The 26,683-nt window shown below is 39.9% G+C and overlaps 1 protein-coding gene across 3 annotated transcripts in view; it reads right to left on the reverse strand.

The window, feature by feature from the left end:
• Positions 1–5,172: 5,172 nt before the first annotated feature.
• The window catches only part of CAPS2 (calcyphosine 2), a 31,177-nt gene continuing 9,666 nt past the window's right edge, over positions 5,173–26,683 (reverse strand). For 2 of the 3 annotated variants that reach the window (XM_056846084.1, XM_056846083.1), the window contains 11 exons: positions 26,449–26,516; positions 25,753–25,872; positions 20,911–20,985; positions 19,797–19,892; positions 19,618–19,711; positions 16,005–16,123; positions 12,524–12,600; positions 11,400–11,554; positions 10,061–10,177; positions 6,300–6,396; positions 5,173–5,368 (listed from right to left, as the gene is read on the reverse strand). In XM_056846084.1, the coding sequence (XP_056702062.1) occupies positions 5,199–5,368; positions 6,300–6,396; positions 10,061–10,177; positions 11,400–11,554; positions 12,524–12,600; positions 16,005–16,123; positions 19,618–19,711; positions 19,797–19,892; positions 20,911–20,985; positions 25,753–25,872; positions 26,449–26,516 (1,188 nt within the window). In that variant the 3' untranslated portion in view covers positions 5,173–5,198. Of the gene's footprint in view, positions 5,369–6,299; positions 6,397–10,060; positions 10,178–11,399; positions 11,555–12,523; positions 12,601–16,004; positions 16,124–19,617; positions 19,712–19,796; positions 19,893–20,910; positions 20,986–25,752; positions 25,877–26,448; positions 26,517–26,683 lie in introns of all 3 variants that reach the window. The other variant, XM_056846085.1, reaches the window with a different exon arrangement.

Consider the following 26,683-nt stretch of genomic DNA (forward strand, 5'->3'; position numbering starts at 1 on the left):
AGCCTCTGATATGTTTCCAGCTGGATCACTTTCACTGACCATTTCATTGGCTAGTCCCACTCACATTACGAAAATAAACTACCCTAATCAGATGACCCTGACATTTTGTCAGTATCAATCACTCATTTTCACATAATGACCACATTCCATACATACATACATATACTGCTGAGGATCTCCATATGCTCACCTGCTGAGCGGATGGCCAGTGTTTTCAGCTCTATCACCACTTATTGACCGCCGAGGAAGGGAATTCTTGGTCAGTTTGAGTCAATGCCTTTGATGTTCATATTTGGATTGCTACTCTTAAATAATTGCTTGAAAATGTGAAGAATTGAAATATATGAATATATTTTCTTAAATACACTTACAAATTCTTCTCAGGAACATTATGTCTGGCTAAGAAGAAAAGTCTTTGAAAGGTTGGCATGGTTAAGAATTCTAGATAATCTGGAAGCACTGGAAAAGATGGGGTGCTCTGTCCCCAGAAAATTATCAGTTATCAAAGTATCATTTGGGAAACTGGGACAAAACCATTTAACAAAAGCACGTGAAGTCCAGAACCCAGAAGGAGGGATGCCTTCTGCATTACTCTCCTTATGACAACCAACTACTTTATTTCCCCCTTAAGTCACATGCATGCCTCCACTCTCAAAGCCCTAGTAATTAGAATTTTAAGAAGCAATTTATGTAAATTGGATTACCATACATTATAATAAGTAACAAGAGATTTAGTCATATAATTCTACTTGATATTTTAGTCATTGTGCTTTGAACTGCTTATTGAAGCAAGGAAATGTATGTAAGGGTGGGAAGGAAGTAGTGAAGGAAAAAAGTGGTTGCAGAAATAGAAGCTCTACCCAGGGATGAAAAATCCTAACTTTGTTCGAAATCCAGTTTTCAGTGCAGAAAGATCTGCTACTAAAGCCTTTTGTTTTCTTTTTAGAATATAAGCTTCACTATGTGCTTATTTCTTTAAGGTCACTTTGAAACTAGACAACAATAATGTTTAGAATAGTCCTGTCTGTAAGTCTATTAGACTGTGAAAGCAAACTATGATAAAGCAAGACCAGTTCTACACATTATCAGCCTATTCTGAAAAGCTACTTTAAAGGAGTGAAATTGGAACACCAGTTTGACATTCAAGTACCTTAAATCTTCTTATTCTAAAAACACTAGATGAAGTCAGCAGTTTCATTTCAGAGTTTCCAAATCTCAGCTACTTATCCTTTGGCTTCAGAAACATGTATTTTACATCACAAAATTTATTTCCTGCCATTCCAGCCTCACAAGGGCCACCAAGGCAGCCAGCACTGATTTGTATCCTACCAGTTTTCCTGTTTGATTTCGCTCAATTCCCCTTGTCACTGCAGCTTTTATCCAGCATGGCTTTTGTCTACATGGGTCCCACAATCCTTGGCATAGCCTTTTCAGTGATCAAAAGGGACCTCTTCCTCCTATTTTGGCCAAAAGAAAAGCTGTTGCAATACAACCTAGTATGGTAGGGGGTAGAGATAAAAGTAACTGGAAGTGCCTTTAAAGGCAGTAATGTTTACTGGATTCATATATGCTACCTGCAATTGTCCCTGGTGCTACCATGTAAACACTGCTAAAAAAGAAAAATTACTTCAGAGAGTTTTACAAGATAAAACCTCTTTATCAGCTTCGCTGCAAGATTTGTGTCAAGGAAAATACAAGAATGTCAGGATAAGAATTAATTATAAAGAATATTAAGAATTCACTTAATTTGTCCTTTGTAACAGAACAGACGACCACTACCCCTCATTATGGTTGTTTCCTGTTTTAATGCATTAGTACAACGGAATCAATCTTTCCCAAGTATCAAAGCCAATGATGCTGCCACATGGATATATATATTTGTTTTAAAAAATGAGGAGAATTTTAAAGAAGAAAGGAGGTTAATCTGAGGAAAGATTGTTAATATAGCCATCCCTCATTTTTCTCCATAAAATAAGAGGTATAAGAAGATGACACTGGGGTAAATGGTCTCCAGAACTGGTGTTTCGCTATGTAAATATTTTGTGTGTTTTTTATTTCTGTGATTTAATGTGGGGTTTTGTGTGTGTGTTGCTCTGGTTTAAAACGCAGGCCTCTAGAGTAAGAAAGAAGGGGGATGGATGGATGATTGGTGTTATGATTGGATGGTAGCCAAGCCATACCCTAGCGGGCTGGGTTGAATGCTTTGTAGAGAGCGAGTTTGTTCATTGTGTGCATGGGAAGAGAGTTAAGAGCGTAAAGAATATGGCGTGTGAGAGAAATCTGTGTTCTCTGTGGAAATTATTAGCCTAAGTGGCAAGTGAGGAAAATCACTTAAGCCTTTGTAGCTAGGTCTTTTTAAGAAACTTTAAAGAACTACTATACTTATCTGAAACCGCTGTGTTCATGAACCAAACTGAAAGAATTACGCTGTTTGCTTTTAAATAAACTCTATTTATGTTTAAATGAAAACAACCATTTTATTTAGAGTGAAGGATCCCCTTTTACCTCAGAGCCACGCCCACGTACTGAACATTCTGTCATTCTACCAAATATTACTAAGCCATCCTGTTCTTTGGGTTCAACTAAGAAGTCTAAGGCAAGAGCCTTTGGTGGCAGTGAAAGTAAGTAGGAAACGCTAAGGGAGGCAGAATAGTACACATAATCTCAGAACACTACAGAGAGGTGCCATTATAGGAGAAACATACAAGGGTTCTCAGAAATAAGTAATATGTTACAAAAACTAATCACTGTAAAAGTTTTAAAAAATAAATGCATCATCATACATTCTCAACATGGCCCTAGAATGTGGATCAAAAACTCCATATACTGAGGTCGTATACAGGGACGAAGGATTTATCTGCAAACCCAAGGGAGTCCCTGGATTTGCAGAACAATCTTTTAGTGTTGTTTTTTAATTTAAAACCCTCAAAACAGAAAAGCAAGGAGGAGTAAACCATAAATGGCCAATGAAAAAATGCTGGCCATGATCTCACAAGATCACAGTCAGCATTCTGAGGAAGATTTTTTTTAATGGAGGGGCAAAAGCAGTAGCAGGAGGAGGATGAAGACCGGAATGGCAAGAGGGTTTGGGGAAGGAGGACAAGGAAGACGGACAAGGCAGGCAACCTTTGTACATCCATCAGTCAGCTGGGTGCCAGATAGGACAGAGAAGGTTTGAAGCATCTCTCATGCTTTCTGCTTCAAAGCCTCTAGCTGTGGTTTCTTGGCTGCTGATGAAAGAGGTGGGGACAGGCTTTCCCATTCATCTCCATAGCCATCAGCAAGAAGGTAACAGTGGCAAAAGACTTGGAAACGGAAAGCACAGGATGTATTTTTCAGGTTCTGTTTCTGGGTAGGGAAGCAGGAAAAACATTTTGAAATTCTTGCTTCAGCACTTCCCTCATCGCCACAAACATATGATGTGAAATACCTAAAGATCTAATGATTTCATGTTGTGCCTGCTAAAACTACACAAGCTGCACTGTGAAGACCTCAGCAAACCCCATCTCTTAAAAAAAGCTAAATTATACAGAAGGATATTCAAATCTAGTTCATATCTGAAACATTCTGAGATGTCAAGATTTTGTCCCTTCTTTTCCACAAGGAAACTCCACCTTGTCTTCTCATGCTCTTGGTACCCTTTTTTTTAAAAAGAAGAAGAAAGGCCTTCAGCATATTCATCAGTGCTCTGGTATGCAAGATAAGAAATGTATACAAAACAGGCAAGCACATACATATATAGTAAGCAACCATAGTTTAATAGCACAAAACTTAAAATTACAGTCTGGCCTGAAAAAGTTTAAGCATAATTTACATTTTTTACAATAACAATCAAGTTAAGATAATAAGCTATTATAAAGAATTTTCACTCAATAAATATAAAACATTTATTTTATTTAAAATGTATTTTATTTAACAATTTATAACAAAAGAAAAGCTTTGTGAAAATAAATAACAAATTATAATTAGTTTTGATTAAAATGCATGTATTAAAAATAACAAAATTAATGAGACATTATAGAAATGAAAAATATATAAACCACATACTCAGATGTTATTGACTAGTTATAGGAAACCTTGTAGAATTAGGACATCTATGTATTCTCTAAATCAGAAGTTTTTGTTTTAAATATGGTGATTAAGTCACTTTGTATGCCCTGCAAATACTTTTGCAATCAAATGATATACATAGGCAAAAATTCTGCAGGAACATCCAGATGAACTTTTAAAAATAAGCAGATGTTACCTTTTTTAAAGTCACAATGACTTTTAAAAATTCTATTTAGTTGCTGGATTTTGTGCTTTTCCCCTTGTTCTTTTTTCTGTTTTTATAATGAATAAATTAAAAAAGTCCCAATGATGTGTGTAAAATAAAAATACGCACATTTTCCAAGATCAGGCTTTCTTATGATCTAACTATTCAATTCAGGCACACCTGCTTGAGCTTAACAACAATGCCAGCTTCTGAAGTGTCCTAATTCCTGAGCTCCAAATAATTTTTTTGTTCTATCGGTTATTGCTGAAGTGAAAACACGTGAAGTTTACCAGAAGTGTCACTTAAAGATACATTCATATGTAATATGGATTGGCAGAGACATGCGGGGAATTACTATGGTATCTGTTTCTCAGTGCATGTGTACTCAGGGGTAGAGGCATTTCAAAATCTTTTCAAGAACTCTAACATGGATATGCCAAAAACAAATCACAATAATCACTGTATGCTATCATTTTTAATTGCTATATCCATGACAGACCAAACATAATTTCACATATCTCTCATGTTTCCCATATTTAGGCCTATTCTGCAAATAAATATTATTTCATTATATAGGGTACAATCTATTTCAAATTCTATTCAGAAGTAAGTAAACTAAGGTTTCAATTCAAAACATATCTAGCAAATATCAAAAGGAACTGAGCAAGCAACATTCTCAGCCTTTATTAAAATGTCTTTAAACTGTTAGGCGAAATTATTGTTTTCATTCAAAAAGTTAACGTAATTTTGACATTCAGCATCCTAGAAGAGGGTCTGCAGAAATTTGGGGGGGGGGGAGGCGAGGGAGGCGAGGCCACAGAGATTAGTCAAGAACTCTTGCTGACCAGTTGGAGGTGTACGTAAAAAATGAGTAAATACAGGATTCAGAAGTCTGTGCCTCCCCCCACCCATGACAACCACAACCATGTAAATATTATATTTTCTAAATTCCCCAGGAATTCCTCACAGTATTAACAAAATCTTCATCATCTATCATTCCAATACTTAATCCTTCATAATAATCCTCAAACTCACAGAATAAAACTTCATCGGGATTGCTGCAGGCATCCTCCAGTGTTTCTAGAAAAGAAGGTTTAATTTCTTCCTCTGTACCTGTAAGTAATATTTTAACACAGAAGTATAATGTAGCTAAACAAAAAAATGCAGCACAAACCCATGTTTCCTTTTACGAAGTATACTACAAATTGAACTGAAGTGGCTTAATGAATGATAAATGCAGGAGGCGTTAAGGCAGGAACCTCAAGCACTATCTTAGAAAAAGTGATCTAACCGTGCAATTCTGGGGGGGGGGGCAAAGTGCCATAGGAGCCAGCATGGCCTTGTGCTGGTGCTACTATGCGCTGTGATAAGTGGCACCTACACCAGCACGGGGGCACATACACCGGCCCTGGGAGCAACACAGCAGCGCAGGCATTGGCCGCCAGTACTGCCTCCCTGGCAATGTAGTCCCAGCGAAACTCCCCATGCCAGTGTCCAGAGGGGCATTCCTGGGGTGTTCCTAGGGGCAGAGCTGCCTTTAGACAGCTTCCAAGCCCCTTTCGGCCGGGGGAACACTCCTCTATGCTGTAGCATTGTTACGCCAGTAAAATTGCTGGCATAGCCCCATGAAACTCCATGGAAGAGTTTCACAGGATTTTGTATTTTCCAGCCGTCACGTATCTACCTTCCCCCTTAGGAATGGGCTGCTGGAGTCTTATCCCACCACCATCCCAAGCCACAGATACATCAGACAAGCAAAGCAACCTTTTCAGAGTTTGAGGGTATGTATTTAAGGAATAATTCTTGGGGGGGGGGAATGGGCTAGAGCAGTGGTTTGGAAGCCATCAACCAAAACTGCTATGTACATACTATAACATGGTGGTGGTAGAAAGTGGCATCAAGTCACAGCTAACTTATGGTGACCCTGTAGGGTTTTCAAGGCAAGAGACATTCAGAGGTGGTTTGCCATTGCCTGCCTCTGCGTGGGCTGAGAGAGTTCTGAGAGAACTGCGACTGGCCCAAGGTTACCCAGCAGGGTTCATACCTGATAGGGCTTGAGGATGTCTTCTAGCACAATAGCATTTCATTATATCTACCATAGGTACACTTCCAGTTTTGTTGTAATCCAGTTTCATATATGCCTGAGCAAGAACAATAATTGGAAAGGTGTAAATGTCCACAAGAGTATAGAAGTACACTTATACATCTGGTGTCTTTCACTGGAAAGGGTTGATACAACATTACAAGACAGAAACACATTTTAACCCACACACACACACACACACACACACAAAAACCCAGACATGTAGAACTTATACTGGCTGTAATTCTGTACCTACCTTGGAGCCATTCACTCTGGAAAAAGGTGGAACAAAAACCAAATACATAAATATCAGGTACACTTAACTATACTGTTTTTAATTAAAGTAAGAGTTCGTAACTGGATTCAGGATTGTGAATCTGTCTTATTGGCTCTTACATCAAAATACAAGTCTTTCATACCCAGAAATTTGTTGCATTTTTTGGTTAACACTGCCAATTCATTAACACATTTTTCTGCCTGTTGCATCAACAGTAAAATATTTTCTCACTGACTCACGCATTTTCTCACTCACTGACAATTCTGTTCAGATGACCCAGAAAGAGAAATCTTCTCATTCTCTCGTCTCCCTCACCCCACCCCTTAAAGCTGTACTGGTTTGAAGCTGTTAAAAATAGGAGCTGTATTTCCACAAACCCAATACTTAAAACTGGAAGCTTCAAGGACCATAAAAGTGAAAGCCAGCATGCACTAGTGGTTAGAGTGTTGGACTAGGATGTTTAAGACCCAGGATCAAACTCCCTCTCCGCCAAGGAAGCTTACTGGGTGACCTTGGGACAGTCACCATCTCTCAGCCATACCTGCCTTACAAGGCTGTTCTCTCCTCCATTTTATATTCACAAGTAAGCCACTCTGGATCCCCATTGGGGAGAAAGGCAAGGTATAAATGAAGTAAATAAATATATAAATACTCCAAAGTGTATCTTTATGATAGAACATAAAAAAGGCAGGCAGATAAAATATTAGATTGCATACAAGAAGACCACAGTCAAAGATTTCGCAAGTTAGTTCAAGTATGCAAAATTGTGAGTGATACAAGCTAGAATTGTCAAGAATAGAACCTGCGCATTCAGAGATAGCATGTCTCTGATTACTAGAGGCTGAAGAAAAATAAAAAAGAAGGGATAGCTATCTTCCTCATTTCCCAGTTCCCAGGGACATCTGTCTATCCACTGTTGGTGTGATCAAGCAAGGCAGTTCTTATAACCCCACCTTCTTGCATCCCTCTCTCAAAACCTCTGCTCAGCTCTTGCCTGTCCACATTCCTTCCCACATCCAGTACCAAGCTCCACCTTATCTCAAAGGAGATTTCCCCCCATCTATCATACACAGTAGTGACAATAGTTTTCCTGAAATTGAAACAAAGTGCCTTTGAACATTTCAAGATATCATAGCAGCTTGATCAATGTGTATTTGCAGACAGATGACAAGTGGCAAGCAGCTGCCTACAATGGCCAGCTGCCTTTAGGCCACAACTAGCTTAGGCAGGAATAGTGCAAGGCTAATTGGTAAGCAACTTGAACCATCTAAGGAAGGGGGAAGACTCTTCTCAAATTTCCAATTTGGTGGCTTAATTCTCTGGGTGAACTGGGGTGGGAAAGCTCTTGGTGGTTGAGCAGCGTCAACTGAGCCCTTGGATGCTTGACTGGCATGCTGGGGTAGGGAGATGATGCTTAACACTCTTGTTGCTGCTTTTGTATGCAGGTGAGGAGGCAGCAGGAATGCTGACTAAGGTGGGAGCCAGGGTGGGTGTCAGGCTTTATGTTCAGGCTCCCTTCCACTAGTCCAAAGCCCCGTACAGCAGGCTGTTTATCTACTCATTTTACGGCCTCGGCTATGAAAAGGGGATAAGGTTCAAGATTTACCCGATCCTCCTCCCTTCCCCTCCTAGCTCCTCCACTACCAGAAGCCCAGACCAGTCTGTCCTTGTCGGCCTCTCTCTGACTGTTAAAGGCCAACAAAAAGAAGAAGTGGGTCCAACTCTAGCTTCCTGGCTCTCACAGGAAGGTAGGCAGCTCCCCAAGAGTTGGAGTGCTGATTGGATGGTAGCTCCAACCTTACACATCCTTATTTTAATCCCTTCCTTTCTTGTTTTTAACCCTGTCATTTCCCTCCTGATCCCTGTCTTTCAGCTGGCCCCTGGCCAAGTAGTCAATGGGTTCCCACCATGGCTGGAACACTGCCACCTGGTGAGGTGATGTATAAACTCGCAACCTTATGTCCTAGCTCTGAGTGCTGAAAACTCAGCCCCTGCAAATTCCAGGCAGGCAAGGTGCGGTTCATTTTAAATAATGAGACTGAGAGCTCTTCCCAAAAGGCTCTCGCTCCAGCCTCCAGTTCATTTCTGGAGGATAACGTACTCATCAGCAAGCACTGCTCCACTCATTAGCTTTATAAAATATATCAATATTTATTTTGGAGAGAGTTAAACAAAACCAGAATACTCTCAATTTACAGCAAGCAAAGGAGAACTGTCAAACTTCATAGTAAAGAGCCGTTGAAAAAGAAAAGTAAAAAGCTAGGGCGAAAACTGATGTCTTATGACCTCACCCCTGTGCTAAATGCCTCCCCCACTAGTCAAGATCAAGCAATTAATTAATGCTTGCAGCTGTAAAATCAGCACCACTTGCAAACATCCCTGTTGGGAGGCCCAGTGTCAGATAGGCTCTCAGCCGGCCCCGGATAGAAACAAGATGGTTTCTCCCACGGACAAAATGGAGTCCTTTTGCACTCCGTCCCTCCCCGTTTCAACCTGGTCTCCTGCCCAAGATCTGCAGCTCAATGGAGACCCGCCCCGGTAATGGCTGATCTGATACCGGGTCCCGCAGAACAATACTGGGAGCCCGGGAAGATCAGCCACTTAACGCACGCATTTTACTCTGAATACTTTTGCTCAAGTCTTTACCGGTAGTTTGCTTCGGTATTGTGTCTTTGTTTCCAATAATCCAATCAACCCCATTGTATCCACCCTATATGTGTTTCAATATTCCCCCATACCTGTATGCTAGCCTTAAGTCTTTTGACCTGCTGAAATCGCTGTTCTTCTGAAATAAACTTTTTACACGCTGTATCGTCTGGAGGAAAGTTATTGCCTGGAACGCATCGACTTGCTGAGGCCTGACACCCACACCCTGACGCCACTCACAACCTAAACACAACAGGGCTGAGTAACACATGATACTTCCATACAGGTGACCACCTGACCCAACAATGGCTCAGATCTGCCCCTTGTGGGACCTGGAGGAACCCTCCAACAATGGGTTTGTCCCAAATGCTGTTAGCTGTATTAGGCTAATTATTAGCCACAATGCACACTATTTTAGCCATGTTTTCTGCTGCAGATGAGCTATACATAATTAAATGAACTAGTTAACCACATACTTTTTTTCTCATATCCTTATATGGAAGGTTCTGCCAATACAATTAACTTATCAAAAACTCTTGCTGTTTATTGCAGGATCCTGCCCCCAAGGTGTTTAGTATTGAATAATACAGAGAAGTCAATTGAACAAGTCAACTGTTTTAAAGGCAACAACCGCTGACATTAAAATCAGCTAAGAAATTAAAAATCAAGTGAATTAATATTTTTTTCTACATATGTGTGAACAATTTTAAATGCAGAAATATAACATTTAACAAAACATGAAGTTCCCTATTAGCACTCAGCTGTCTCTAGACTAATAAAACAGATAATGGAAACTTACTTTTCGGACAAATGCTTTTCTGTATTCATTCATTTCTCCAAGGATGGCACAGGTAAATTCATAGTAATCAATTTCACCATTATGATCATCAAGTATTAACCACAACGATTCAAAGTCCTATGATTTTAAAAAGTTTGGGTCAAAAGAGATACAACTCAAAACAAAGGCATAAAAAATACAAGTCACACAATGAAATAAAGGCAGAGACCAAATTATCGTTTCAAGATTGTTTGAAGTATTTTTGTTGAACATTGCAGACTAAAAACAGATTGCAATCAATTTTTCGAGTTACTAGACCCAGCCTATTCCTGACAGGTCATAATTAAAGATTTTTATTCAACACATGCAATGCCACTCTGGTTACAATTTTGTTAACTCAGCCATCTCTAAGTTAAAAATTGACTCCAGGAAAGTACAAGCTAAGATAATAATGGAAGGAAACAGAAACAGCAGTATCCCAGGGAGTTATCAGACCCTTACTATCCCCTGAAAAGGATAATACATATGCTGCCCAAGCAAGAGATAACTTAAGTGTTCAGTAATCAGCAATATTGAGCACCATCATTTCTGGGTCCCTTTTCATAATCTCACCCGCATTCACCAGCATGGATGGCACACTTAAAAAAAACCCTTTTCCACTTGCTAGTGCAAGGTCACTTACAAGGTCAGGGGTTGTTCAACCCAACTTGGATACCATTGGGAAACTCTCCCCTCCCCACAATATTATGGTGCTTCTGTGTAGCTCCTGTGTTTTCTCCATCTTTCCCAGGATCTTTCCAAACCTGCTTTGCTGTGATCTCTTGGGAACCATCACAGAAAAGCCAGGGTGGCACTCGCGTGGCTCTTCCTCTTCTTGCCTACATCAGTGCTATTTCCCCTGCCCCAGTCACCCACAGCGGCCATTTCCTCCCTGTGACCAGAGAATAGTGTCGTTGTTTTTAATTGGAAGTTGAATATTATTATAGCATTACAACTTTATAACAATCTGTCTATCAGGTTCCCTGAATTCCCAGCTTTCATTTTTTTAAAAAGTATCTAGCCCCTTTCATTGTTGAGATATAAGGAGTGGAATGCAAATTTTGATCCAGGTATTTCTCTTTCATCTGTTTGTACATAGTGCCCTCAAGGTGGCATACTTTTACCCTTATCATATAAACTCCTAAGCCAGCTCCTGTAAATATATGCTCCTCTAAACGGGGACAGAAGAGGTCTATACAGGGCTACTGCCAATCAGCTGAGCCACAGCCCAAAGGACAGGTATTCACCAAGAAATGGGAAAACCTTTTATGAATGGGGGATTGCGAGACTCTCTCAAGTCAACAGGTTTTTGACAACATACCTCCTCAGGCACTTCTAAATGAAACATTTTCAGTGAGTGCTTGAAATCTGCTTTGGTAAGCACTCCATTTTGTTTCTTTTCCAGTTCTCTGAAGTACTTTCCTAATCCTGTTACAATACGAACTCCTCTTTTACTTAATTTTTCTTTGAGCTTATCTGGGGGAGGAATGTAAAATATTACATATGGAAAATTTAAAAAGTGTAAAATATTTTCATGTAGCCATTACTAAACATCATATGAACAGCACATGAATCCTTACATGGAACCAGACAACTGGCCCATTTAACTCAATACTCTATTCTGGCTAGCAGTGGCTCCTCCAGGTTTTAGGAAAAGGTCTTTCCTAGCTCTGCTACCCCACATATTTTTAGCTGAAGACGGTGAAAATCACTCCATGACTTTCTGCATGCAAACCATGGGCTCTACCCTGACAGGCAGGAGCTCTCTGACATTTCACCCACAGTCCTTTTCCAGACTTGAGATCTTTTTAAATGGAGCTGTCAGAAATAACTTCTCTGCTTCCAACCCATACATATTCTACCACTGCTCAAAAAGAGAATATTAAAAAAAAACAAGCAATGCAGATATTGATACAAAACCCAGAGTTCTGTGCAACAAACTAATTACATTTGCTACCAGGGTCGTGACGCAGAGGCAGGCAATGGCAAATGACCTGTGACCATCTCTTGCCTTGAAAACCCTACAGGGTTGCCATAAGTCAGCTGTGACTTGATAGCAAAAAAAAACAAACACAACCTTATACTGGAGCCCCAACCTGGATAGCCCAGGCTAGCCTGATTTCATCATATCTAAGAGGAAGCTGAGCAGTGTCAATCCTAGTTAGTATTTGGATGGGAGACCTCCAAGGAAGTCCAGGGTAACTACACAGAGACAGGCGATGGCAAACCACCAGTGAACATCTTTTGCCTTGAAAACCCTACAGGGTCACCATAAATTAGCTGCAACTTGACAGAACTTTCCACCACCATTTATAATAGAAAACCTATTCACTCTGGAGCAATTCTACTGACATTAACACCACAAAATATTGAATAAAGTTCAGTATAAGTATAATGCTTTTTTTAAAAGACACACAAACTGTAAAGCAAATGGGATGCACAAACCTTGAACATTTTGAAAAATTCTCTTGACATCATCGTCCTGCTTGATACTATCTTCTTCAATTTCTGTATCTACTGCCCTGTAACAGTTAACATTCAGCTAACGGTTAACGTTCACAATACCCAATCAATTATCTGCTACTACAATATTTGAAAAAAGCAGATGTTTGTCATATACAAAATGCTTAACATCAAACGAGCATAATTCAAGAATTTTAAAAATTGGTTTATAAAAAAATGTTTTAAAAAGCCACCTGCTAGGTAGTACCAAAACGTATGTTTAATCCCTGGATATATTCAGGGCTTTCAACATTTCGAACTAGGCAGGTCAGTTAGAGATTTTTCTAGTAAGGAACATCTTGGCCATATTGTACTATATAATAGTTTTAAACAGACATTTCTGTTCTGTTCATCCACAAAACTTTATTCTACCTACAACCAGATCCCTTTAAATCCCAAGGTTTTAAAAAACAACAGCTAAGCCAATTTTTAAAAAAGCACCTCTGAATTTTTTTCTCAGTTTGTTCTGTTGTTGGAACTGTTTGTGCTCAAGACTGTCGTCATCAGAGCAGAGAATAAAGGGGGGAAATTTTTCAGCAAACTCTCCAAGACACTGGCCCTTCTCTTGGGAAAAATCTTCTACTTAAGAAATTGTGCCCCAAAGTCATCTATTTATAGTTACTAACCAAATTGATCATTTGAACTAATGAATCGATCGATAATCGTGAACTTTAATTGCACCTTGAGACATAGCTATAGATTTACAATGAATCAGCCAATTAAGAGACAGCAAATTCCAGTTCATGTTTTGTAAATCAGTCTTTATAGACATAGTGCTGCCTCAACACTCTTATTTGGACAGGTAATCCAGATCTTTAATTTGGCAAAGACCACAGCCAGACTGCTCTTTCGATCCAACTTAGACTGCTAACAATACTAAGGGAGGGCAGTCAAAGCAGCAACAGTCAGAGAGGTCCCGAATACACGTCTCTGGGTGAATAAGAAAGAAGAGGTAGCCCCAGGAAAAAGAAAAACAGCTGGGCTGCTGCAGAGAGCTTTTGTTGCAACTTTGTCACAATGTCCATCATTGAACCTTCAGTCAGAGCCAAACTAATGACAGTACTAAAGCTCAGCTGGGGAACAGGTGGTTGAAAGCAAATAGTAACCACCGGCGATTGAAAGCAAATAGTAACCACCAGTGGGATAATCGTCACTGAGAGCTTCACAGGTTTCTCAGCACTGGCATCCTCAATTCAGCTATAAAGTTCTGGCCTCTTATTCTGTATTCCTTCTAACCTGACCTTCCAAAGGCTTCTTTTCAAGGTTAGCATTCCTGTCAATTGACTGGTCAAACAGTACTATTATTTGACCTAGATCTAATATTACATGAAGCCGAGAATGACACTGTGTAGATGGCAGCTTACCTTCCTATTTCATTGTGTTACCATTTGTTTGTTTACTTACTTTATTTACTTCATTTATGCTACGCCTTTCTCCCCAATGGGGACCCAAAGCAGCTTACATCATTCTCCTCTCCTCTATTTAGTACTCACAACTACCTTGTGAGGTAGGCTAGACTAAGAGTGTGTGACTGGCCCAAGGTCACCCAGCAAACTTCGATGGCACAGTGGGGATTTGATCCTGGGTGACCCAGAACCTAGTCTGACACTTTAACCACTACATCATGTTGGCTCTCTGTTACCAAGGGAAGAATGATGTCTGCCTGCTCCCTACCTCCGTACCCTGCAACAGTCAAGAGCAACCCTAACCACACAGCAAAGTATCTCCTACTGGCCACCTGATGTAACTGCAGGAAACTCTAAACAAGACAAGAGTCATCAGTGCCGCAGGTTCACTACCCAGGATAGCCCATGCAAATACATTGTAAATTCATTACAATTTATTTTTTAAAAGTGACTTCAGATGTCTCACGACAGTGATTGTGTCTGCAACTAGTATAACTATTAATCTGACTGAGAATTTAAGCATTTTTTTGTTCCAGTATAGCTGATGTTTTAAAAATACTGTCCAAATATTTGACAATATTTTTTTAATAAAATTTTATTGGTTTTTTTTAGGAAATATTAAATTTAACATTCGTTTAACAACATTTATAATAATAATCATTAGTAAATATCTCGGTAATGTTGTTAAAAATACATAGTAATGAATTAACAATGACTTCCCCATCACCTCCCTCTGCTTCAAAATGGATTAGTACATTTCTTTCGTTTATTATATTGACCCTAATATTAAAGAAAAACCGTCAACAACTAATCATCAAAAAACACATAATGGGTCAATTCAATATGTAACCTTCTATTTTCCCAGAATGTAATTCTTGTTCACAATAAATTCTCCATACCTCCCATTCTCCCCTGAACTGTTCATTATCACTTTGGTTAATCAAAGCCGTTAATTTTGCCATCTCCACTAAGTCTAACATTTTCAGTATCCAATCGCGTTTGTCTGGGATATCCGTTGTTTTCCATTTAGCTGCGTATAACAGTCTTGCAGCCGTGGTTGCATAAATCAAAAAAGTTCTGTGAGTTAAAATGGTATCTGGAATTATGCTAAGTAGAATCATCTCTGGTGACTTAGGTATATTCTTCTGCAATATCAATCTAATTTCCTAATAAATCATGTCCCAAAATTCTCTAGCTTTGTCACAGGTCCACCACATATGATGAAATGAGCCAATCTCTGTATTACATTTCCAACATTTAGGGGACATCGTATTGTAAATCTTCGCCATCTTTTTGGGTGTTAAACACCACCTATACATCATTTTATAAATATTCTCCCTTAAAGATTGGGCATAAACACCTTTTAGGTCCCGAGTCCATAGTCTTCCCATTTATTTAATGGGATATCATGTCCTAATATTAGAGCAAATATTTGACAATATTTGACCAATATTAATTTGACTCATCAACTGACCGATTATTAACTAGTCAAATGTCCATCTCTAGTTCTTTCCTTTACTACCCTTCCACAACCCCTTTTATGGTTGCACTGTGAACCTTATGCTAGATGTAGGAGGCACAGATCCTCAGAAGGCAGATTACATTCATCAGAAACTCAGTTGTTATTGTTCTCTATCTTTTTCCTGTCCCTTATATGTTGGTTTTAAAAGAAAGACAGAAAATAACTACTGACTTGCAGTGCTATTATTAGCAGAAAGATATCCTTTGAAGTATATTAACTCCAATGAACTTGAAGGATGTAACTCTGCTTAGGATGGCATTATAAATCCCACATTTTCATGTTTACTCACAGCTTTTTTAAAGTGGGATTGTTGCGTATCCCCCCTAGCACATCTTACTAACTGGGATTCCATGGCAGTTTCTCTGATCAGTCACAAAAATTAAAACTTTTGTCTAAGAAGTAACATCAAAAGCCACAAATCTGCAAAAATATTAAACATAAATCTTTGTAATAATAGTTTTAAGATAGGAAATTAAATCTGACCTCTTGCACTTACTTTAGAAAAGATTTAGCAGTTTCATCAATATTTGTGACACGGATTGTAAATACTGGTTTTTGTTTAATACTTTCTGGAAGGCCAGGATGATGAAGGCTCAAAAAAGTCAGGTCTGCTCCCTGTGAGCAATAACATAAAAGTGATTTGCAAGTTCTTTCTTTGTTTTATATTCAATAAAAATGCAACTCAATCATTACTACTGTCTTAATGGAAACAAACGATTTTACATACATTTGAGTTACTAGAAGGATTAAAAAGCATGAAGATTTTTTACTAGGGTGCAACACAACATACACAATCCAGTTGCTCTTCTCAACTTTCCATTCCAGAGATACCAAGCATAACACCTACCACTTGCCCATTTCTCTCATGCCTTGACTGTTCTTACTCATTCTGCCAACCAGCCCCACTTCACCCCAAATTCTGTCATAAAGTAATAGCTTAAACCATTCTTTCTACACTACACTACTATAGTAACCTTCTCAAACACAAACTGAAGAATAGATGAATAGCTAACAAGACAATACTGACTGTTATCATGATCATGAAGTAGGAGAAGGGAGGATCTGAGAACAAGGAAAGGGGAGAGAGGCGAAAAGGCAAGGAGTCCTTTCAAATGAATTTCTAAGATCATAATGAACACACATCTGCTACATTAAAAGAAATAAAGTCTTCATTCAACTAGGCCAAATACATATGCTTGCAGAGCTAATTGGATCCTGTTCTTTGCTCAAAACAGCAATTGTTCCAAACAAATATATACACTTCTAAAATATCAGATGATAAAAGCCATATGGACTTTTTTACAACACCATTTTAAAAACATTTGTATTCTCCCTCTTAAGCACTTGTCTTTCAAATTGTTACATAAGAAAATATCTGTACCTAGCAACTCAGAACTTTAATAGAGCGAATATTGTCTGGGCAACATCTTTACAGGGAAAATCTTAGCCACTTAAATGTGCGTATTATGTTTATTACAAGCAGGAAACCGCAAGGACTTGCAGGAGGCATCTCTTTTTCCCCCTCTCCCTCTATTTTCCTCTTTCAGTTTCCTGAAAGACCCCACAAATTCTCCACTTTTCCTGCTTCCTTCTCTCCTTAGGGTTGCCAGCTCCAGGAAATTCTGGGAGAAATTCCTGGAGATTTGGGGGTAGAGCTTTGGGAAGGCAAGGTTTGAGGAGGGATGCAACCTCAGTAGGATATAATCATTGAATCGGAAGGGACCACCAGGGTCATCTAGTCCAACCCCTTGCCCAATGCAGGAAATTAATGCCAGACAGTCTCCAAAGCAGCCATTTTTTCTATGGGAACTGATCTTGAGAGAAGCTGTAATTCCGAGTGATCTCCAGCCCCCACCCTGGAATTTGGCAACTCTAGCCCTTATGGAGGAAATGGCTGCTTTGGAAGGTAGAATCTATGGCATTAAACCCTTCTGAGGCCCCTATCCTTTTCAAATCCCCCCCCAGGCTCCACCCCCAAAATCTCCAGGTATTTCCTATCCTGGAATCAAGATCCCTATCACCTTCCCACCCAACAGCCAGCCTAACCTTTATTTGCACCTCTGTCTTAAGCTTTCCATCTCCCCCACCCCCCTGCTTGCCCAGCCGCCTCTACCTCAGAAAACTATTGCCCAGTTTTGCAGTGCCAGCCACTGGGCCAGACCCACTTGCATGGTAGGGAACTATTAAGGACTTGTTGGAGGGCACTTCACTTTCCCCTCTATCTCCCTCCCCACACTATTTCCTCCTTCCCACCTCCTGGCAACCCCCATATCCTCTCCCCTTTCCCTGCTTCATTCTCTCCTTCTCAGCCATTCACAAATCTCAGCCATTCACCAATCCTATTATATTAGGTGGTGAGGAACACAGGCAGGATGCTGCTGCTGTAGTTGTCTTGTTTGTAAGCTTCCTAGAGGCACCTGGTTGGCCACTGTGTGAACAGACTGCTGGACTTGATGGGTCTTGGTCTGATCCAGCAGGGCTTTTCTTAAGTTCTTATGTTCCTTTATCTGCCTCCAAGCTATATTTATTATTTATTTACTTCATTTTACCTCACCTTTCTCCACAGTGAGGACCAAAGAAACTTACGTTATCCTCCTCTCCTAGTTTTTATCCACCCAATAACCCTGCGAGGTAGGTTAGACTGAAAGTATGTGACTGGTCCAAAATCACCCAGTCAGCTGCTACAACAAGATGGGGATTCCAACCTGGGTCTCCCAGACCCTACTCTGGAGCTCTAACTGCTACCCCACACTGGCTTTCATAGGATGGCTGCTGTTGAACAGTAGTAAGCAGCCAGGCCTAGTTGAGTCATGCAAATCAGGTGGTATCAAGTCACCCAGAGGTTGCTGCCAGGCCTAGTATTGCCAACCTCCAGGTAGGACCCGGTGATCACCCAGAAATACAACTGACCTCCAGATGACAAAGATCAGTTCCCCTAGAGAAAATGGCTGAACTGGAGGGTGGACTCTATGGCATTAGATCCAGCTGAGGTCCTTTCCTTCCCCAAAACCTCACTCTCCCCAGGCTCCACCCCCAAATCTTCAGGAGTTTTACAACCTGGAGCTGGCAACTCTAGCCAGGACCGGCACCATGAGTCCTCCCTCAAAAGCTAAAATAGACCTGGAAAGGGTCCTGAGCTCTCCCCCTGCCTTTTGCTGAAAGAACCAAGCCTGGAATTTGTGATTGCCTAGCAATAGCCACTGAGGGCTCCTTTTAGCATTTTTGGGTTTTTTAAAAACCCCAATGCGTTTTTTTTCAGGTTTCACGTTTTTCTGAAAACTTGGGGCCCTTTTCACATTTGTAGAAATATCTGTCTTGGCTGTTCACAGCTCTAGTCACCAGCTTTAAGTATCGTTAGGTTTAGCCAATTTGGCTATTAGTATATAGACAATTTATATAAAAGTTAACTCTTAAAATTATTTCTGTCTAGTCTTGATTTGTATCTCCACTATACACATATAAAAATGTGGTTACTACACTTATATGACCCTTTCAACCCTGGTAAGCCCCAGGCATATCTGAGATCCAGAGACAGCTTGGTCCAACTGCCATACTGACAATAAGGCACACCATTAGATTTTTACTGAAGTGTTTAAAAAATGGAACTAGCCATTAAGAAACTATGAAATCACATAGTTATAAAAGCGTGAACATGCAAACTGCATTCAATAATCCTGTCTTGATTGCAACTGATTGCCCTCTTGTGGGAAAAGCAAGACACACAGTGTTATACTGGTTCTATTATTTACGGTTATTTATTCATCAGAATGACTCACAAGCCAAGATTTGCATATAAAATGCAAATAAAACAGTGAAAACAACAAAAAGCTTCATTTTCTCAGTATTAGTCCTGAAGAACCAGAGTAAAATTCTCCCCAAACATTTTGGAATTTGATCCAGAATGACCAAAATATCTACATATATCAAAGCATAACACTTATAACAATTCCCATTGATCTAAAAAGTACAGCAAACCTATCTCTCAACACTGTGACCACTGATAACATGCAAGAAAAGGATAAAGATGTGAACACCAGATCTTAATCCTAATAATTACAAAGAAGGAGGAGTCCTCATTTAAACATTATTATGAGGCTCTCAATACTTACAACACAGAAGTCGTTAAGACAGTATTGTTTTCTTTTTCTTCGTCCACGTTGATGACTATAAATTCCCTTCTGAATGAAAGGCAGAGCATTTGTCCTGTGGGGGAAAAACACTTCAAGTTCTCTAGTAAACCCTAATAGTTCAATAATATTCTGAGGAAACCCTTCCTTTTCATACATACCTATTTTTACCAAATTGCCGATACTCATATACAGTTATAGACTTATCATATGCAAAGAAAAATCCAATCAGTTCTCGACAAGCATCACGTCCATTTCTATAATGGTAACAGAAATCTACATTAGGTGTTGTTATTTTAGTAGAATCCATCCCATACTTTATGAAGCTATTTAAACACAATGCTTATTAGCTCCATATTACCAGCTATTACCAGTGCAACCCTATGCAAAATTACTCCGTTCTACATTTACACTAGAGCAACTCTTCATAGAATTTTACTATTAGACAGATTTGCAAGATTCAGTGCCGGTGAGTAAGTCACCAATAGTGATATCCTATGCAGAATTACACCATTCTAAGTCCACTGACATTAATAAGCATAGAAAGTGTAATTCTGCTTGGGATGGTATTGTTAGTTCCTAAGTTGCAGGCAGAACATACGTTAAAACAAACCCCATTTTATGTGGGCTTACATAGAGATATATTTAATTGTGAAATAGTCTATCTCTTGGAGAAATGTCCTCCAAAATACAATCTGAGCTTCAAAGACAGCAACGTACAATCATGATTTCCCCACATCTTCAGCATGAGTCAATTGAAAACAACAAAAATCCTCAGCAGCAGCACCTTCTGCATATTGAGCATTAGGAATCTGAAATCAAAACTGTAGTTTGTGTACCCAAAGAATGTGGCTGCTTTTCTGCCCTCACCCACACAACCAGAAGAGAAAGGCCCACAAGCAGAGTCCCCCACATGGTTGACACAGCTGAAGCAGGATAGGATTCTGAGCTAGGCTTGTAATAGTACAGATTGCATGAAACAGCGGCAGAAAAGAGGGATGGTCAGAACGGGCATGCTGCTCTGCTCTTCCCTAAACCACATGAAAGGCAATTTTGTCTACAATCTGGGTCTGCATGCATAAAGCTATGGCTCTCATCAACAAACAAAAATGTTCTGCAGCAACCCAATGACGCATGTTTGATCGAGGCGATAGTAAACAGATTATATAGTCTCTAATTCTATTATAAGATATTTGGAATTAAATTTATACATGAAATATGCTCAATAAGAAGTCCATTCATGGAAGGATTTAAAAAAATGTAATTAAGACTTACCTTGATATTAATCTGCCATCAAAGCGTAGCTTGTTAGAAAGCATATTTTCAGTCAATGCAGACCTAGTCCTTATTCTGTAAAATATATTTTTATTGTTCATGTAGTAGTAAACTAATGTATTTTGCAAGTGTACAACTTCTGGAACTAAAAACAATCAGAGTATAAACTAAATCAATTAGGAAACAGTTGGACAAAGACAAAATGTGAATACCAGGCTACCCTGAGATCCAAAATGCAGCTTTGAAATGCACAAGAATTGTGGTAGAACAAGAAAGCTGACAAGCAATTAATCTCATTTGCTTTCAGAACTCATTCCATCACTGATGCTAGTCAGAAAAATAAAGCTATCAGTGTTTCAGTTGTTCTCTCTATGCTTAGCCATTGTAGCCTCCTTCATCCCCACTCCGTGTTCTTCTTGATACTCACCTCAGCTGTTTCCAGGTTAGGACTGTAATGTGACTTTGCCACAACCATATCACATCAAGCAGCTGCATCCCACCCACCCATGGCTATATGACATCCAGAAATGGTAGACGGGCAGACAGCTCACAATCCACTTGGTTTCTGCTGGTGTTAATAAACCGTGCAGTTCTAGATCAAGGGGAAAGTGGATAATACTGTCTGCTAGGTTAATAAGCAGCAGGCACAGGCAGTAAAGATATGGCTGAATGGGAAGACAGGCAAAATGATAGGCAGTCTGAGACATATAAGAAGCAGGTAACTGGGCTCCTGGGATATTACAAATGGTTAATGATGTTCTCTTCTTCTATGTGATGTCTCAGCTGTGTGACAAGACAATTGCTATGAAGTGTGATTAAAGGTTTTACAGTACATTCCAATGCGGGGGCACTAAAGGGTTTAGAGAGCCAACTGACCAGGTCCCCTGAGCAAGCACCGGGTCATTCCTGACCCATGGGGTGACGTCACATCTCGACGTTTACTAGGCAGACTTTGTTTACGGGGTGGTTTGCCAGTGCCTTCCCCAGTCATCTTCCCTTTACCCCCAGCAAGCTGGGTACTCATTTTACCAACTTGGGAAGGATGGAAGGCTGAGTCAACCTTGAGCCGGCTACCTGAAACCAACTTCCATTGGAATCAAACTCAGGTCATGATCAGAGCTTGGGCTGCAGTACTGCAGCTTACCACTCTGCGCCACGGGGCTCTTTACTGACCTTTAGGGTGGTGTAATAATAATATGTTGGAATAAGGCCCAGTTACACTCCACAGCTCTCGGGCACTGGCACAGCCAAGGTGTAGGCACTGGCATGGTTGTGGGCAGTTCTGATGCAAAATACATTGCCTGGCAATTCTCAAATACTCTTCTTTAGAGGTATGTCCTTCTTCCATTTCTTGAACATTTCCTTTTTCTTCCTTAGCTCATCATGGAGCTCTCTGTTCATCCACATTGGCTGCTAGTTGGATCCCCTACCATGCTTCCATCTTGTTGGAATAGTGATGGCTTGAACTCACAAGAGCTCTTGTTTTAGAAGAGCCCACCCTTCACTTGCTCCTTTCTGTTCCAGCATTCTTGCCTGTGGAATGACTCTTCCCACCCCTCAGCTGTGATGTGCACAGGGCTAACCCCCCCCCACTCTTGGTGGCCTCTGATTAGTTCTGCCTGCCCTGTCCATCATGGCACGGCCATCGCAACACAACATGCGGTGGCAGTTACTGGGGACACAGACATGGTTTCAGCCTCCAAAAACCCAGCAACATGCTCTTTTTCCTGTCGGCTGCTCACTAACAAAACCCTTCAGGAAGCAGACTAGCACTGCTATAGTTACACCGGCGGCCGACCACAGTGCAGCCGGCAGCTCTCAGGATTGCGCTGCCTGTTCTGCTTTTGCCCCTTTTTGCAGCTGATATGTCTGTTGCTGGCCAGGTATTCAAAAGTTGCATTTTGCCATAATTCCACACTCATAGATGGTTGTGGTCAAGCTCCAATCTCCTGTTCCCCATCTCAGTTTTTGCCATTCCCGCTGAGCATCTGGAGACACTATCAGGCTGATTCCTGAAAATCTGGCTTTCATTATTGCTCATCCTCAAGTCTCCCTTACAAAAATCTGAAAGATGAATCCTTAACTAGAGGAAAGCATGGGTGTTTCATGTGTGTTCTCTACCAAATAAGCTATAGAGATGTTTGGGTGATATGCTTGGAATGCCCAGCATCAGTTCCTTTGCATTTTTCTGTCAAAGGGGTGGCTGTTAGGCAGCTCTGGGTGAGACAGAAGGGATGCAAATCCACATCTACAACTACCCCTACAGTGTGTCAGTAACAGGCTCCTTCTATCAGCACCACAAGGTGAACATGCTGCATCTTCTGTAATTTGTCTGCTTAACAGGAACAGGTTACATCATGGAGGCTCTCTGCCATTTTTGTGAATGGACTGGTTCATTCCACACATGGCTAACATGAGGGTGTCATAGAATAATAGAGTTGGAAGGGACCACCAGGGTCATCAAGTCCAACCCCCTGCACAATGCAGGAAACTCACAACTACCTCCCCCTCCTCAGCATGTTGCATTGTGACTGGTGGGTGTTAATGATGTTGCTATGTTTATTTACTTATTTAAAACATTTTGTGTCTCCTTTCCACCCAACTAAGGGTCCCCAACAAGTTTTTAAAAGTAGCAACGCACACACAACACATAAACAGAAAAGAAGGGCCACTGAGGGAATGCCAGACAAAACACAAAAGTCTTCAACTTGCTGGCAGAAGACAATGATAGATGAGGACAGATTAATCTCCCTGGGGAGGGGAATTCTGTAATTGGAAACCACAACCAAAAAAGGCCCTTTTTCAGGTTGCCACCCACCCAGCCTCAGATAATGGCAGCAACCAAAGAATGGCCCCTGAAGATAACTATACCAGTCATCTTCTCTGTACTCCATTATTAAAAGTGATATTTTCTCTTTCAATTTCACTGCTAGAATGCATAGGACACCAAAAACAGTATTCAAAGCATACACTGATATTAGCTGCCACTGTACAGCTGAGACCAATGGAATGTACTACCCAATGTTAATAGTTTGGAAAACCTTTAGAGTATTAATTGATAATATTAATAAAAAAATTCAAATATCCCCTCTACCACGAGCATAAGGCTTCATAAGCACTAATCTCTGCACAAATATAATGCAGGAAGCGCTGCTGACTCAAAGATAATGAGCATGTTTATCTTGCTTCTGTGCTACCATTATGGAACAGGCACAAAATGTGGTTGTCGTTCTAATTAAAGCCATATGGTACAACGGTAAACGCCTCAAGGCAGAGCCATGAACACATGACAGGCACAGTGTTGACAAAAAAATCTTACTATCATCATTATAAATAATTTTGAAGAGCTGGCCCCGATATGCCCCCCACAAGTATGCAGAAAAACACAACTTTTCCTCATAAACACCAAATTAGGGCAAAAACTTCAAACGAACTAGTAAATGGTTCCTGCGGTTTGTGCATGTATCTGGGATGCATCACAAACCAGTAAGGTTGCAAAGGCAACTGAAAAAGTGCCTGAAGTCTCATGGGATTTCATGCACTATTTCAGATGCCTTTGCAGTGTTATTGGTCTGTGATTTGTCGGGTTGCTGTGGTAACCCAAAATGGCACCTGAGAAGTCATTTTGGGTTGTCACAGCAACCTAGCCAATTGCCAAGGAGAGGGAAAAGGGATAGAAGGAGAAGAGGGGAAACAGGGATGAAAGGGGAATAAGAAGTATCTCCCTGCCACTGAAATTCCTGCCTTTCTATGTTCAAAAATCCATTTTTACTCTCCATCCTTTCCCGTTTTCCCTATCCTTACTTTTTACTACAGGTTGAGTATCCTTATCTGGACTGCTTGGGACCAGAAGTGGTCCGTATTTCTGTATTTTGGAATATTTTGGAATTTTTGCATATGCATAATGAGATATCTCGGGGATGAGAACCAAGTCTAAACACAATATTTATTTATGTTTTATATATACTTTATACACGTAGCCTGAATGTAATTCTAAACAATATTTTTCATAATTTATGTACATTGAACCATCAATGGAGCTGTTGAGGGCCTGTGAGTAATGCCTGCATGCTGGCTTAAAACGTCTGGTTTTTTTATCAGTGTGGATATTGGATGTCCAGATAAGGGATACTGAACCTGTAGTTACATTTATATACTGCCTTTCTTAGAACCCAAGGTGGCATATACTGGACTCCTTGGAAGGCTACCATCTAGGTACTGACCAGATCCAGACTGGCGTATCTACAGCAAGAATGCTGCATCATGTGCCTTCAGACATACTAGGAGAAAATAAGCATACAAGGTTTATCTTCTGTCTGTCCAGACATAGATAGTTTATGGGTGCTTAATAGGCATCAGTAATAACAAGTTCCAAATTAGTGATCTCAGACACTTCTCATCCTCAAGAAAGAATATTGATTTCTTTTAAAATTCTCTGCTTCTTCTGCAACCATTTTTTAGAACCAGAAATCACAATTAGAGTTGTCATGTGTGGTATAGTGGTTAGAGAATCAGACTGCACTCTGGGAGATTGAGGTTCCACTCAAGGTCATGGAAGCTGGCTGAATGGCCTCAGGACATTCTCACAGGGACGTTATAAGGATAAATGGAGGAGGGGAGAACAATGCTGTAAGGCGTTTTGAGTCTCCATTGGGGGGGAAAACATAATCTAAATAATCTAAATGAATATTTTTTGAAAAACATTTATGTGGAATCAGAATAGATCTTATTTATATAGACAGGGTTATTGGTATTTTTTTCACATACCAAATAAATCAACCAATACTTCATCATAAAATAAATTTTAAGATATTAAAAGCCACACAACAACATCAAACTCACTTAGTTTCATGTAATGTACGTCTCCTAAAGCGCAGAGGTGCTGTCCTTAACCCAGGAAGTAAAGGATCCTTCTCATAGCTATCAGTTTTTCCATTTTGTTCTGGGTCACTTATTACAGCTCTAGCTCAAAAATAAAAACACATGATTACATGGAAGTGGTTTTATGGAATTAAATTCATGTTCTAGCAGTTAAGACCAAAAACACTTTTTCGTCTTTCTTATCCCAATTTTTCATCTTGCTGCACAGCTGTCAGCATGATCCTCCTCTAGACTCATTCAGAAATCCCCACCTTGGAGGGTTTTATGTCTTAGCTTTGATTTTATGCTTTATGATGTATGCTAACTTGAGTTCTATTGGACAAGTGGGGTATACATTTATAAATCAATGATAAATGATGCTACAATCCAGCCAAACATAAGCAATCCGAATTAATGTTGATTTCATGAGTTTAACTCTCCCCAACAATATAAATGGGAAGTGCTTAACTCTGGCTGGATTGTTGCTTAAATAAATAATTTTCAGATTAATTCAATCCTATGAATCCATTCCTCTAGCAGCAGAGTCTTTTTCCAGCATGAGGCACCTTCCTCCAGTTGCAGCAGCCCAAGAGAAAAACATTTCTTGCCCAAGAGAAAAACATACAGAGCAGAACTCTACTATTTAGTTAATCTGAGCAGATTTGTAAAATCTCTTACCTACATAACTGATCTATCATTATTTGTTCTACTACAGTTTGTTTTTTTCTCTCTGCTGCAACATCCTCCTGCGAAGACACAATTGGGAAAAATATATAATTCAAGTAATTCAGAAAATATTGTTACAAGTAATAATGGTTATACAAGTAATATTGTTACACATAATAAAACTTCAAAATTGGGATCATTTGGAGCTCTTTATTAAAAGTGCATTTTTATTATAAAACTAGGGCAG

The sequence above is a fragment of the Euleptes europaea genome, chromosome 3 (genome assembly GCF_029931775.1).
Source record: "Euleptes europaea isolate rEulEur1 chromosome 3, rEulEur1.hap1, whole genome shotgun sequence".
In the NCBI taxonomy this organism is placed as follows: Eukaryota; Metazoa; Chordata; class Lepidosauria; order Squamata; family Sphaerodactylidae; genus Euleptes; species Euleptes europaea.